The 14,667-nt window shown below is 46.7% G+C and overlaps 1 protein-coding gene across 3 annotated transcripts in view; it reads right to left on the bottom strand.

The window, feature by feature from the left end:
• Nucleotides 1-1,497: 1,497 nt before the first annotated feature.
• The window catches only part of GRIN2B (glutamate ionotropic receptor NMDA type subunit 2B), a 500,904-nt gene continuing 487,734 nt past the window's right edge, over nucleotides 1,498-14,667 (bottom strand). For all 3 annotated transcript variants that reach the window (XM_070790049.1, XM_019961525.2, XM_070790052.1), the window contains 4 exons: nucleotides 12,789-12,949; nucleotides 10,810-10,997; nucleotides 7,771-8,009; nucleotides 1,498-4,279 (listed from right to left, as the gene is read on the bottom strand). In XM_070790049.1, coding sequence (XP_070646150.1) covers nucleotides 2,384-4,279; nucleotides 7,771-8,009; nucleotides 10,810-10,997; nucleotides 12,789-12,949 — 2,484 coding nt within the window. In that variant the 3' untranslated portion in view covers nucleotides 1,498-2,383. The remainder of the gene's footprint in view (nucleotides 4,280-7,770; nucleotides 8,010-10,809; nucleotides 10,998-12,788; nucleotides 12,950-14,667) is intronic.

Raw genomic sequence — 14,667 nt, 5'->3', positions numbered from 1 at the left:
CCCCCTTTGTTCTAGATTGCTGTTCGCTATTGTTGGTTTGGTTTTTATTTGAAAGGGGTGAGGTAAGAGGAAGAGTGAGGGAGGAGCCCCTGACCTGGGATCCAGTCAGGGTGAAGAATGTTTGATGGCCCTTCGCCTTCTTCCTTCTGGAGACACCTCACGCCCTCTGTCCTCTCGCTCAAGTCTTTCCTTGAATCTAAGGTAAAGCACTCCGCGCTCCTCTCTCCAAATCTGTGAGAGGTTCAGCCCCTTGCCCCCAGGTTCATTTTAGAAAGAAAACAAAGCTTTACAAGGCCTTCGGTTGGCTTGAAAATGAAAGACACTGAGGTAAAAATCAAGGAGGGTGGGGTCGCAGTAAGGAGCTGGTGGGGAGGTGAGGAAGGGGCGTGAGTCGGGGTGGGTGGGATTTCTCGAAGAGACATGGCAGCTTCCTTCAGAGGAGGATGAGCACCTTTCTGGTTTATGTGTCCTGTGTGTAACATGGAGATCCTGTGGCCAAGCTTCCAAAATGACTCGGCTCTTTGGCTGCCACCTGGGGAGCGGGGAGGATGGCAGAAGAGTGAACCTGACCCCCGGAACACGTCTACCCCAAGTTTCGGGGCTGGCAGTGACAAGTATTCGTTTTCTTTCTTAAGTTTCCAACTTTGAGTGAAGGGGGCTTCCTGTCTGCCAGTACCCTCATCCCTGGAGTTTTATATGTGTATATATATATATATATATATATATATATATATATATATATACACACACACACATAATTTTTTTATTCTTGAATAGTACAATCTGGGAGATGAAGGAGGTGCTGCAGGAAGGAGGAGGGGCTTCTACAGAGTGTCCACACTGGGCTCAATGTCACATTCTCTGGGAGCCAGACCCAACGAGGTAGCAGGGGAGTCCCTCTCCGCCTCCCGTCCCCTCTTTCAAATCTCTTCTCTTCCTTCTCCTGTCTCCTGAGCTGTACTTGAGGGGCAAGCTCAAAGCTCTGTACTGTCTGTTCCATATCACTTGTGGCCAATTCAGGGGGTAACAAGCCTGCTCTCCTAGCTCCAGGTTAAGTAAGAAGGGATCAAAGCATTGAAAACATCCCCCTCTCTCACTTACCCTATCATAAACGATGCCCCTTGCCCTTCAAAGCGTTCCTTTAGCTCCTTCCCACAAACTGGCCAGCTGAGGGTCTCAAAAGCTCAAATGAGCTTTGTCCACTCTTCTGCCCTCGGTTATATGCAAAAGAATCCTGGCTGCTTCTATGTCCTTTTAGCCTTCCTGGAAAGTTCTTGGCCAAGACTGATTGAAAGTACTGGCAACCATGAAGGAATTATTTTTGTATATGTTGCTCTTGTAGAAATGTTCACCCACATGTTTTGTCTAGGCCACAGAAACTTCTCATCAAGAACTTCCATTCTCCTTATTCAGGAAGGGTGTAGGGGGAGAGAGAGCCATAATTCAGATAACATAGGACCATCTTTGTTTGTACACAAGCCAAAAAAAGCCTGTTGCTTAGGGATACTGAAGAAACAGCTTTATGGGGTCAAGGTTGCCTTCTACACAAATAGGCCCCTGACAACAGGTGTGTATAGACAATAGGTGTGCAAGTGTATATAGACACACATGCACAGGCAGTCCCTCCTTCTTTGCCTCTAATGTACCACAAAACACTGCTCTAATATTCTTTCATCATCTGTCAATGACTTCACTCCAGTTCACCATCAGTAAGTCCCACGGAATTGGAGAAAACTATTTTTTGGCTTATATATAAACACACAAGGCTTCCCACCCTCTGCTTGGTGCCTGATCCCCAAACACATGCCATCTAAGCAACAAGAATTTAGCAAAAGCCTTTTTTCATTCACAGGCAGTATGCTAATAGATCTTATGGGAATGCTTTTGCTTCCTCACCTACACATACAGATCAGTTCAGCAAGAGGTATCCTGCTTTCTCCGTGGCCTCCTCCTGCTTCTCCTTGGCTTCACTCCAACCGGGTGGCAAAGAGTCCTTCCACACCAGGAGCAAGATGCCCTGCGGCCACTGCCTTCTCAGCTCCAGCGGAACGAGCCAGCCCACGTATCCACTCTCCGGAACTGGGAACGGCAGCCTACCGTATCCTCTCGCGGGAACTGGGAAAGGGGAGAGGATGGACAGACAGGAAGGAGGAGGAAGTAGGAAGAGGGTGCTGGAAAGGGAGCAGAGATGGTGCTGGTCACCAGGCTCACCCTCAGAAGGAATCAGAACTCCAGGATCCCAAAAATAAATGAAAACGACAAGAAAGGAGCAAATGGGAACCAAGTTCACCCCCTTACCCCCCGTTCGCCCTCTGTGACATGCGTGCCACACGCCCACAGCCAGACCCTCCCGGACGCACCTTTGGCCTCTCTCTTCCCTCACTCAGACATCAGACTCAATACTAGACAGTTTCTCATACACATGCCCATTGCTGGAGCCATTGAAAGCCCTGGGGTTTTTGTTGTTAGGCACACAGGGGTTGGACTGGTTCCCTATACAGATGTCTTTCTGGAAGCGGCCCGGCACAGCCCCGTGCAGGGCCGAGACCACCGGCTTGTTGCTCACAAGGGCCCGGAAGTCCGGCCTGGCCTTCGGTGCACCAGCCACCGTGGGCTGCCTGAAGAAGTAGGATTTGCTGCCGTGGAGCAAGCACTGGTCGTCCCCAAAAGTGGGGATGAAAGGGTTCTGCGTGACCCGGTCGGGGTAGAGTGACTTGCTGAGCATGTAGCCACCGCCGCCGCCGGGATTGCCATGGTGGTGATGTCCTGCGGCCGGCGCCGCCGCCTTGCCGTCGTTGCTGCCACTGAAAGCGCTCTCGCCCGCCGGCATCTCGAACATGTGCGCGTAGGGGCTGCCGTCCAGGAAGCGGCCCTTGTCCTTGAGGCTCACGCTGCGCGGGGCCAGGGCAGCCTCTTCTTTCTGCAGGTCCACGAACGTGTCGTAGGAGTGTTGGCGCCGCAGCTTGTTCCGGGGCTTCTTCTGCGCCTTGGAGTTGGTGGGGCTCTGCGGGTACTTAGACGCGGCGGATGTCACGGCCGCCACCGGGGCGGCCGGCTGATCCAACTCCTGCAGCGAGTTGTCCTCGCTGATGTCATACAGGTTGCCGGCCTTCTTGCACGCCTCGCAGCGGATGCAGGCCGGCCTGCCTGAGTTCTGGCCAGCCACCACTGCCGTTGCTGCCGTCGTCGTCGAGTAGTTGTGCAGCTTGGATGGGCAGCTGCGGCAGAAGTTGCCCCCAGGGCGCTCCTCCCAGTCCACGTTGGTCAGGTTCTTCTCCCAGGGGGCCGGGACCCCACCGACGACCCCCCCGCCGTGCTTGTCGCCCGTGCCGTGCTTAAGGTGATGAGCTCGGTTGGTACAGGGCCCTCCGCCACCCACCGAGTCGCGCTTGAAATCCTCGCCGCGCTCCTTATAGAGGTCAGTCAGGTCCACGTGCTCCCAGTGCGGCGAGGTCTCCTTGGCACGGAACTGGTCCAGGTAGAAGTCCCGTAGCCCGTCCTTGTCCCGAAAGTAGCGCTTGTGGTCTGGGGAGCGGGGCGGCCGGCGGCGGTAGGCCAGCTCTATCTCGTCGAACTCGCGGCGGGACTTGGCCGAGGCTGGACGCTTCTTCAGGCTGTCCTTGTACTGCTGCTTCCGTCTCTTGGCCGCATTGCCCTCGATGTTGCCGTAGGTGACCGTGTGGGTGGAGATGTCCGACACGTCGGAGCGGATCAGGTCGTCGTGGCCGCCATAGCGGTCACTCTTGAAAGAGAACTTGCCGTACAGGTCGCCGAGCTGGCTGTGCTTGGACGAGGGGAGGCCAATGTCCAGGGGCTTCTTGCCCAGGGCCCGGGGCTGCGTGGTGAAGGGCGGGTTGTCACAGTCGTAGAGCCCATCTATGGAGCTGGCGCTGCCGATGCTGTGGGGCCGGTGGTGGTGGTGGTAGTGGTCCTGGTACACGTTGCTGTCCTTGAGCTGCAGGTTCCCGAAAGTCCTTTCCACCTCACTGATGTAGTCACTGAACAGGTTCTCCTCGCAGGGCGGGTTGTTGTAGGACTTGCAGTCGGAGTGCGTGAAGCTGCGGCGGTGCTCGGAGATGTCATAGACAGACGACTCGCGGCGGATGAAGTCCAGGGCGCTCTGCGGTGAGCCATTCACACCCGACAGGTTGGCCATGTTCTTGGCCGTGCGCAGCAGACGCAGGATATTGGAGTGCGTGTTGTTCATGGTGGCGGTGGGGGAGTTCATCACGGACTGGCGCTCCTCAATGGCCACGCCATGGATGCAGCTGTAGATACCCTGCAGAGAGGATGAGACGGGTTAGGTCTCTCCTGAGGCTGGAAGGGACCCTCAAGTGGATCCCTACCCCTGCTAACTGCGTAAATGGTTGAGATAAGTCCAGGAAAACATGAAACAGATGGTCTTATAGACTCATAGAAACCTGTGTCTAGAAGCTTGCCTGCCTTGTGCTGTGCTGTGCTCAGTCCTTCAGTCGTGTTTGACTCTTTGGGACCCCATGGACTGTAGCCTGCCAGGATCCTCTGTTCATGGGATTTTCCAGGCAAGAACCCACTGTAGTGGGTTGCCATTTGCTTGCCTTATTCACCAGCATTTAGCAAGTCTCATCATGAACCCTAGGGCTTTCCCCGTGGGGCTAGTGGTAAAGACCCTACCTCCCACTGCAGGAGATGCAAGAGACAAGGGTTCCATCCCTGGGTCAGGAAGATCCCCTGGAGAAGGAAATGGCAACCTTCTCCATTATTCCTGCCTGGAGAATCCCATGGACAGAGGAGCCTGGCAGGCTACTATTCATAGAGTCACAAAGAGTCGGACATGACTGAAGCAACTTAGAATGCAACATGAGCTGGGGGTCTGATTAGATAGGCTTGGCTCTCCAAAAGGGGCCTCACTGCATACACCAAGTGATCTAAGCAAATGGTCTGGAATCACAAGACATTCAGGAGATTCATGCCTCATTCCGCAACTGATTTGTACTGATTTTTCTTTCTACACTAGGTTTTTGCCTCACAGAAATGAGGCCATGATATCAACTGATAGCAAACAACACTGTCAGCCTTCTGGAAATCAACAGCAATGCTTTACAGATGTTGGGGCTGTTCTGCCCTGGCTGGTCACCCCTGGCTGGCAGTAAAGACTGGGGAGCCCAGGTGCTCACAATTGCCACTCTTTACCAGCTCTGACAAATTTTGAGCAGCTTTTAGGATTTTGATCATCAGATCACAGCTGAGCAATTCTCTCCCTGAGCCAAGCATGAACCAAATTCAACAGGACAATTAGGCAGCTTTGAGGTCAAAGAAGGATATTTCTGCTGCTGTGCCTTACACCGTGGGAGGGAGGACCTGGGACAGATATTAAGGACTAAATAGCAATCATGAATCCCCTTGTTGGAGAGGAGTGGTTGAGGAGGGGTGGGGTGGGAGTTTGGGGTTGGTAGAGGCAAACTAGTGTATATAACATGGATAAACAACAAAGTCCTACTGTATAGCACAGAACCATATTCAATATCCTGTAAATGAAATATCTTGTAAATAGCCATAATGTAAAACAGATATGAAAAAGAATGTATATACATGTATAATTGAATCACTTTGCTGTACAGTGAAATTTTATATTGGAAATCAACTATACTTCAATAAAATGAATTTAAAAAGAATCCCCTTGTCGAATGCTCTCCTTTATTCTCTTTAGGTCCTGTTTTTTTTCTTCAAGTTTCTCACTCACTGTGATCATAAATAACTAGTATCTTAACATTAGTATTGATTGAGAATTCCCTGTGTGCAGCTTCTTGTGTAGAGCCCTAAAAAGCACCGTCTGGGAGAAGGAGAGGCTTGGGCTCAAGTCTAAAGTCAGGCCAACCTCCTGCCAATCTCTAGTTCCCTGCCTTGAAAGGTGGACATGTTTGGAACTTTTCCACCTGGCAAGGGAAGGTCTTTGCAGAAGAGGTTGTTTGAATAGTGTCTTTAAAACAAGGGGAATTCATTTGGAAAGGGGCTGTCCCTATTGAGGGAGGAGGATGAGAGGAGAGAAGATTCAAAGGTAGAGTGGCAGCTAGATGGGAAAGAAGGATGGTTTGCATGAGATGAGCATCCCTGCCCTGGAGGCAGCCACAAGATAAGAGATCTACAAGAAAATTGGGAGATTAATATATATGTACAAACACACACAATAGGGGCTTCCCAGGTGGCACACTGGTAAAGAATCTGCCTGCCAATACAGGAGATGCAAGAGATGCGGCTTCAATCCCTAGGTTGGAAAGATTCCTCGAGTAGGAAATAGCAACCCACTCCAGTATGCTTGCCTGAAAAATCCCATGGACGAGGAGCCTGGCGAGCTATAGTCCATAGGGCTGCTAAGAGTCAGACATAACTGAGCGCAGAAGAGAAGATATGTACACTACCATGTGTAAAGTAGCTAGTAGGAAGCTTCTGTATAGCATAGGGAGCTCAGCTCAGTGCTCTGTGATGACCGAGAGGAGTGAGATAGGGGTGGGGATGGGAGGGAGGTTCAAGAGGGAGGGGATATATGTGTACATACAGCTGATTCACTTCATTGTACAGCAGAAACTAACACAACACTGTAAAGCAATTATACTCCCATTAAAAAAATATAGAGAGTTCCCCTGCTTTCTTCTCCTTTCTGACCCTTCTTGATTACGGCCAAGAGAAAATGCACTTGTCCTCTTCAGAGCCATTGATTATGTCGAGGGGCGACAAATAGGATTTCTACTACAGGCTTCCTGTGCTGTGGCCAGCCCCCTGTCTGGGGTCTTGGGAAGCGCCACGAGGTACAAAAAGGTGGCTTAGGGACCACAAGTCCCAGCCTCCTGTTTCCAGGTAACTGAATGGCCTGAAGCAGCTCACAGCCAGAGAGGACATTTTTCTCTAGAACTAAAATACTATAGGAAAATGATCAAAAGATGGGACAATTTAATGAGTACTCCATTTTCTTACATAACCCCATTAGAGACAAAGTTGGTTACATCTGAAGCCTAGACCTCTATTCTAAGAGGACATCTGAGTTCACTTCTCGTGAATGAATCTCATAACTTTATTAACAAAATAAAAAAGTCTGCTTTTTTAAGTAAAGAAAAGAAAAAAAAAAAAAAAAAACAAAAACTCTTCCCTGTGACCCTTTATTCATATTCAACACTGTGCTCCAAATCTCACTTTGGACTAGTCATGTAGAAGAGAACTAAATAAAGAAGGACTTGAGTGATACTCTTGCTCCAATTAAGGAAGTTTCTGGAATGTAAATTTCTTAACAGGTCAGGACTTATTTTTGAAAGTTCTGTTAAGCTCCTCCTGAATGCTCCAAATGCATACATGGTTAAAATATAAAGTGGGATGGTGAAACGACCAATATACATTTGCATGTCAGAATAAGAGAGATACATGTCATGATTTATACAGAAATGTGATTTTTTAAAAGGATTAAATGATTAATCCAGCCTATGCAGAATTAACTAATAGTGATGAAAGGCACCTGGGGAAAGGCCAAATGTTTCATTTTGATAGATCTGCCAGTTCTTTTTAAGAACCAAATGCCCAAACCCCACACAGAAAGCTATTTCTTAAAGGAAAAACAGCTTCACCTGTTCTCTGAGCCACTTGAAATGATGTCATCCTACCCCCTGGGGAAATGTACATGATGTGGCTTCTTGCTTTCACAGCCTCAGGCTGGAGTTAGTGCCCCTCTGGACTCTCTGCTTTGCATGGCGCTAGGCTAAACTTCCTTTCCCAAGTTCCAGGCACCTAAATCAAACCACTTACTCTGCTGATGGAGAAGACCATGCCAGGCTTGCCAGAACAGACACCCATAAAGCAGTGCCGGAACTGCCAATAGAAAAGGTGTTCACAGATGAAGGTGATGAGGCTGAGAGCCATGGCTGCCCCCAGCATGTAGAAGACACCCGCCATGTTGTCGATGTCCAGCTGGCTACTCATGACCTCGTTCTTCTCATTGTGGCAGATGCCTGTGAGCCACAGAGCTTCCAGCTCCTCCATCTCCCCTGGGGGCCGGGCAGGAAGGAGAGAAGAGAGGGAGAGAGAGGGGTGTTGGGAAAAGAAAGGAAAACATGAGAGAGAGGGGAAGAGACATAAAGAAAACCAAGAGAGAAAGTTAGTAATTTTATTAATACTGTTAAACTTATCACGTTATTCAACAAGTGGTCAATGAAAACACAATGTGGGTACCAGAGATGATACAAAGATAGAAGATATTACCTCTGTGCCCTGTATGAATGTGTGAAAGTTTTAGTTGCTTAGTTGTGTCAGACTCTTTGAGACCCCATGGACTATAGCTCCTCTGTCCATGGAATTCTCCAAGTAAGAATACTGGAGTGGGCAGCCATACCCTCCTTCAGGGGATCTTCCTGACCCAGAGACAGAACCTGGGTGTCCTACATAGCAGCAAGATTCTTTACGGTCTGAGCCAGGTAAGCCCTAGCTACCCAGTGTAAATGGGTATATAAACAATCAGTATGACAAGCTGTATGTAACAAAAGCTTCCCGAATTAGTCAGGGTAATTTTGTAGATGCGGTGGCCAGTGGGTTTTCACGAGGAAGGTAGGATTTTGAGGTGGGCATGGTGAATGAGTGAATTTTAATTGATATTGTACAAAAAGGGGCTCTAGGCATCAGAGATGGCATGATCAAGGGGAGGAAGGAGAAAAACACAAGTCATATTTGGGAAAGGCTGGCAGAACAATTCAAAAACAATAACAGTTGGTTAAAAAAAAGCTGAATACAAAAGGTTGATGAAACATTGCTGAGCACCTGAGTATCAGACTAAGCACTTTGCACAGGTTTTATTTTTTTTTTGTAGACAGCGAGGAACAACATAATGGAAGAAGCGATTCAGAAAATTGCTCTCAAAAAATGTGCAGAGCAGATCGAGTTGGGGGAGGAGAGACAGAGACAAATTGGTGGAGAGATTGATTGATTCCCTAGAGGCCCTCAGACTTCCTGATCTCTTGTTGAAAACATAAATATTCACAGGAAAAGGGAGGAAGCTGGAATAAAATGAGACCACCAAATTTGGACCTGCCTCCTTTTAATGCTGCTTAGAGAAGTTTTGATTAATTCAAGTCATGCCAGGTTACAACAACCTTGATCCACTTCAGTGGATACTAGGAACTAGAAATGTAGAAATCATAGGCAAGAGGAAAATAAAAGAAACCATGAGCCTGAGAATGCATCTGACTCTAGAGAAGCAAAAATCTGAAAATCTCATGAAGAAAATTGCCAGTTTGGCTTAAAACGTGAAATCTGTTTGCATAGTCTGACTGGAGCTCTGGTGTGTGTGTGTGTGTGTGTGTGTGTGTGTGTGTTAGTCGCTCAGTCGTGTCCAACTCTTTGCGACCCCATGGACTGTAGCTCATCAAGTTCCTATGTTCATGGAATTCTCCAGGCAAGAATAATGGAGTGGGTTACCTTTCCCTTCTTCAGGAGATCTTCCCAACCCAGGGATTGAACCTGGGTCCACCACGTTTCAGGCAGATTCTTTACCATCTGATCCCCCGGAAAGCCCATGAAGCTCCGGTAACTTTTGCAAATTGTCTCTACTGCTGCTCTTTCTTGTGGACAGAGGCCCTGTTATTGCCTTGAAGTGATAGCTACATTACTGTGACAGAAGCTCTTACACTAAAAAGGCTTGGAACCCTCCACCTAGAACCCCATCCTCTTTCCAATGTTCATCAAATCACTTTTTGCTCATTTCTTGAATCAAACTTGGATGATTTTCCTAACTGAACAACTGACCTCACCTGGAGTCTGCCAATCCAGCTATGTTATCTTCTCCTTACCAGCAAAGATTCTGCAGACAGAACTGGGGGAACTGCTGGGTTGATGGCCTGTGGGGCCAAGTACAGTCAGGCTGCTCGTTGTAATAGGATTAGCTTCTGTGAGACTAACAGGAGAAGGAGGTCCTTTAGACAATAAAGTGAAGTGGGATGTGGAAGGTGTGAGCAAAATAAAAAAAAGAGATTAGGTTTTCTCAAAGCAAGTTGTCTCTTCAAGGAATCACTCTGGCGAGTGAGTACCTTCCAGTGTCTGTCTCTGAGGACTTGGCCCTGCTTCCTATCTCTTCCACTGGGAGAGGCAAAATAGCAGAGGGAAGGATGAGCAAATAGCCATGAATGGATTTCTTTGCCCTTTCTCTGGGACCAGAGCAAGGGGTCTGTATAGTCAAAGCTACTGTTTTTTCCAGTAGTCATGTATGGATGTGAGAGCTGGACCCTAAAGAAGGCTGAGTGCCAAAGAATTGATGTTTCTGAATTATGGTGTTGGAGAAGACTCTTAAGAGTCCCTTGGACTGCAAGGAGATCAAACCAGTTAATCCTATAGGAAATCAACCCTGAATAATCATTGGAAGGACTGATGCTGAAGCTTCAATACTTTGGCCACCAGATGTGAATAACTGACTCATTAGAAAAGACCCTGATGCTGGGACAGATTGAAGGCAGGAGGAGAAGGGGACAACAGAGGATGAGATGGTTGGATGGCATCCATCACCGACTCAATGGACATGAGTTTGAGCAAAACTCTGGGAGATAGTGAAGGAGAAGGAAGCCTGGTGCGCTGCAGTCCATGGGACTGCAACGAGTCGGACATGACTAAGCCACTGAACAATAACAACAACCTCATTACGAAGCTTTAGAAAGCTAACATATACTACCCAATGTCCTAGCATACTATGAAATGCTTTACTGGAAATGCAGAGGTTAGAGGGATGGGGAAGGAAGAAGAGTTGATGTTTTGGACTGGTTGTAGGAAGAGGCCAAGTAGACACTTTCCCTTTCTTTAACTCACCATCTCCGAAGAGCTGCAGGATAGCAAGGTCCACCTGGCGCTTCCATCCAGAGTCTTTTTGGATGGCAATGCCATAACCAGTGGAGGCAAAGACCTTCCCACTGCCAATGGTCACCAGCTTGCAGCCCTCATCTCTACCGGCCATGTAGTTCAGCACGGCTGCATCGTAGATGAAGGCATCCAGTTTCCTGTGCAAGAAAGGAGCAAACAAACCAAGTCCAGTGGAGGAACTCGAGTCCAAAACTACCTATGGGGCCATTAAGAGGAGGAAGTAGGACTCCAGCAGATTATGGGGAGAATTGGTTCAAAGCAGAGCTCAAGGTGGAACTCAGCCAGAAGCTAAAGCCTAACTCCCAGGTGGTTCTTTGTGATTTCAGATTGAAAGGAGGAGTTTTTTCCCTCCTGTTGGGAATGATGAGAATGCTAGTTGGGCCCGGAGCCAACTCATAAGCTGTGTCTGAAAAGGAGAAGGAGTAAAAAGGAATCAATAAAAATAATAACAGAAATAATGAAAAGGAACCATCACAATGATAGCAACAAATAGCATGGGTTAGACTTACATAACATTTTTCATTTCTCAGTTCATTACAGTCCAGAGTGGGGATAAGCGTAGGTGGACGAGGAGCACTGGATGGGCAATGCTATTTTGGCGGTCAGAAAGGTTTTAGTATTTTGTTTTGCAGCACAAGGAGAGGAGAGAATTGCTGGGGGTGGTGACATTATAGGCTCAGGTCAACAGCGAATGCATGAAACCACAGCCAATGCAACATACAGGAGAATTCAGATGTCTCATGTTCCCAAACATATGAGAATCTCTTTGTATGTACAGTGCTTTGCAAGGAGAAGTAGGCAGGGAGTGGGGAAAGGCTAGGGGCAAGTTCAGGAAGGTACAGGTCAATATTTAAACACAATAAATGGAGAAGAAATTCAGATATATTCATATAGGTAATAGAGAGGTCTGCAAGAAAGAAAGCCAGGCATCATGACCTGCACTGTTCAAGTGCAGTTCAGTTAGCTTTACCCCTCCTTAAGAAAAAAGAAGCCCTTTCTGGCATGACAAAATGCAGAACACATTTTTTCCAAAGGTCCGTGAGTATCCTTTAGAAGTGTGTCTATCAGAAAGTCAAAGCTCTGAAGGGCTTGAGAACTGTGATTGCACCAGGGGCCAGACAACCCAGAGTCATCTGTCCCCCAAATTCAAATCCCACCTTCTGAAATCTGCTGTGGCTTTATAACAATAAGACAGAGTCTAACAGTATTTAAGTAAACATGCCTCTGGGAGGCTCATTCCGAACAGAAGCCACCAGAAGGTCTACGGGCTGTCAGTCATCCTACAACACAGGAAATCAGCTATGAGACCTTAACTCCAACAACTCTCATGCTCAACTGTCTGTCTTATTCCACAGCTGTGGCTTCTGAGGGAAGGAACCACCATGGCTGAGATTATGTAAGCCGACATATTTGCAGTTTGTGAGTTCTTTTGAATGAACAATCCACCCTAGATTATAGAGCTGGATCAAAGAGTGCCAATTTTGTTGGAATTGGAGATCAATTAACATATTCTTACTGTTTGTTATCTAAAAGCTTTCACCCTTTTCATTGTTTCTTTCTCCCTTGTCCATAAGACACCAAAATCAATTTCACTTTCAGGTCAGGTCTTTATTTTGTGTGTAACACATGAACTTGAGCCTTGACTCTCCTCTTTGACTTTTATATCTATTACATTCTTATTTCACTGTTACATTCATGCAAGTAAAATAGAAATTGTTGAAAATATATATAAGTGAATCATACCAGTGGAATATCCATACACTGGTCTGAATTATACCATCAATTTAACCTGGAGACCCACAAAATGCAAATGCAGTCTTCTTTGCTTGAACTTGGTGTGGCAAACAAAGACGGTCCATCTTATTACATGGATGTTTAAGAAATGTGAGCAACACAGCAAAGATTCTGAGCTTGGAAGCAGTTCTTACCCTGTTTTCAGGGAGAGCAGTGCATCATCGACACCTCTCTGGTTGAACTTCCCCATGTAGGCATGCATTTCTGCATAGTTATTGCGAATATTCCTCTCTGTGCTGCCGTTGGGCACAGTGCCAAAGCGGAAAGGGGGTGAGAAGTCATTAGGTCTCTGGAACTAAAAAGAGAGTTAAAGAGAGACAGAGAAGATGAATGCTTCAGAAAATGTGGACAGATATTCAGTTAACATTTGTGGATTTATCATGGAAGGGACCAATGAGAGTTCACCAAACATATTAGCCCTTGCTCAGGAGTAGCAATTGCTATCTGAAAGTGAACTTCAATTCAACTCAATTTAATCCATATTGTTGAGAGCTTTCTAACTGCCCACCCCTGACTTGAATCTGTCACTCTCGTCTGCCCCGTGTATGTACACTGCACAAAACCAGGGGTGATGGGAATGAGCTATTAGCTTAACTGCAGTGGGCTGGTTGCCTTTATTTCTGAAAATTGTGTGAAATCTGCTTCCAGGTCCCATCATTGGACTATTAAGGCTCTAAGATGTAAGGCAAGCTACATCACACTCCTGAAAATCACTTGTTGGGTAGCAAATATGTTTTGCTAAGAAATTCTGTCTTTACTTTCCTTGATGCTTTAAAAGCCCATATGTATCCTACATGAGTTGTAGGAGAAATTGTAAAAGCAAATGCAATTTTAATTATATTCCCTCTTGTGTTTAAGAACTGAGAGTGGATTGCCAGGGCATAGCATAATAAAGGGAAATCTCTTGAATTTTCACCCCTATGACATCAGCTTTGTTTCTGGCTATTGCCCTGCAGTGAGCAGTCTGCATATTGCTTCCTGAAAGCACAATTCATGCATTTGTATCTTCGTGGCCTCAGAGAGTCTGTTCCCTCAGCATGATCTCACCTTTCTCCCTGGGCCAATTCATGTCCTTCACCTCATTCATGTAACTCAGAGCAATTTTTCAGGACACTTTCTATGAGCTCTTTCTTCCATCAAGTTTACCCAAGAGTGAGTCATCGGTACTTGGTGTTCTTGGTCTAGATCCTTGTAATTAATACTACAAATTCATTTACTTTCTAAATAAGCTGGCCAAGTTCTGAGAGCTGGTCTCTGAGGTAGTCAGGAAGCTCTAGATTGAGACACATATGGATTGAAGACTGTCTCTGAGTGTGTGTTAGTTGCTCAGTTGTGTCCAACTCTTTTCGATCTCATGGACTATAGCCTGCCAGCCTTCTCTGTCCATGGGGTTTCCTAGGCAAAAATACTGGAGTGGGTTGCTAGTTCCTTCTCCAGGGGATCCTCCTGACCCAGGGATTGAATCCAGGTCTCCTGCATTGCAGGCAGATTCTTTACCATCTGAGCCACCAAGGCAAATAACAGGAGCTCTCTGTGCATCATTTCCTCATATATAATAAAAAGACAGTAATGTCTACTTTTCAAGATTGTTGTGTGTATTAAATGATACAATGCATTGGAAGTACATGACACAGAATCTTGTACACAGTAAGTGCTCAATAAAGACTTCTTATATCAGTTTAAATTCATATCTACATTCTACATTCTCTAGTAAATTTCATACTCTCTAAGTTTCTCATTCTATTAGGACAGCAATGATCAGCTAGAGTATGACTGGAGTTCACAGTCATATATGCTATGCCCTGGTATAGGAAAGCCAATGTAGATATTTAAAGTCCACTTGGTTTCAATATTAAGTGAAGTGCAGTGAAAGTCACTGAGTCATGTCCAACTCTTTGCGACCCATGGACTGTAGCCTGCCAGGCTCCTCTGTTCATGAAATTTTCCAGACAAGAATACTGGAGTGGGTTGCCATTTCTAAGTGAAGATATCTTAAAAATCTTTGAAGGTACC

The sequence above is a fragment of the Bos indicus genome, chromosome 5, assembly GCF_029378745.1.
Source record: "Bos indicus isolate NIAB-ARS_2022 breed Sahiwal x Tharparkar chromosome 5, NIAB-ARS_B.indTharparkar_mat_pri_1.0, whole genome shotgun sequence".
Taxonomy (NCBI): domain Eukaryota; kingdom Metazoa; phylum Chordata; class Mammalia; order Artiodactyla; family Bovidae; genus Bos; species Bos indicus.
Note: the sequence above shows the minus strand (reverse complement) of the source record. Positions and strands in the feature narration are given on the sequence as shown.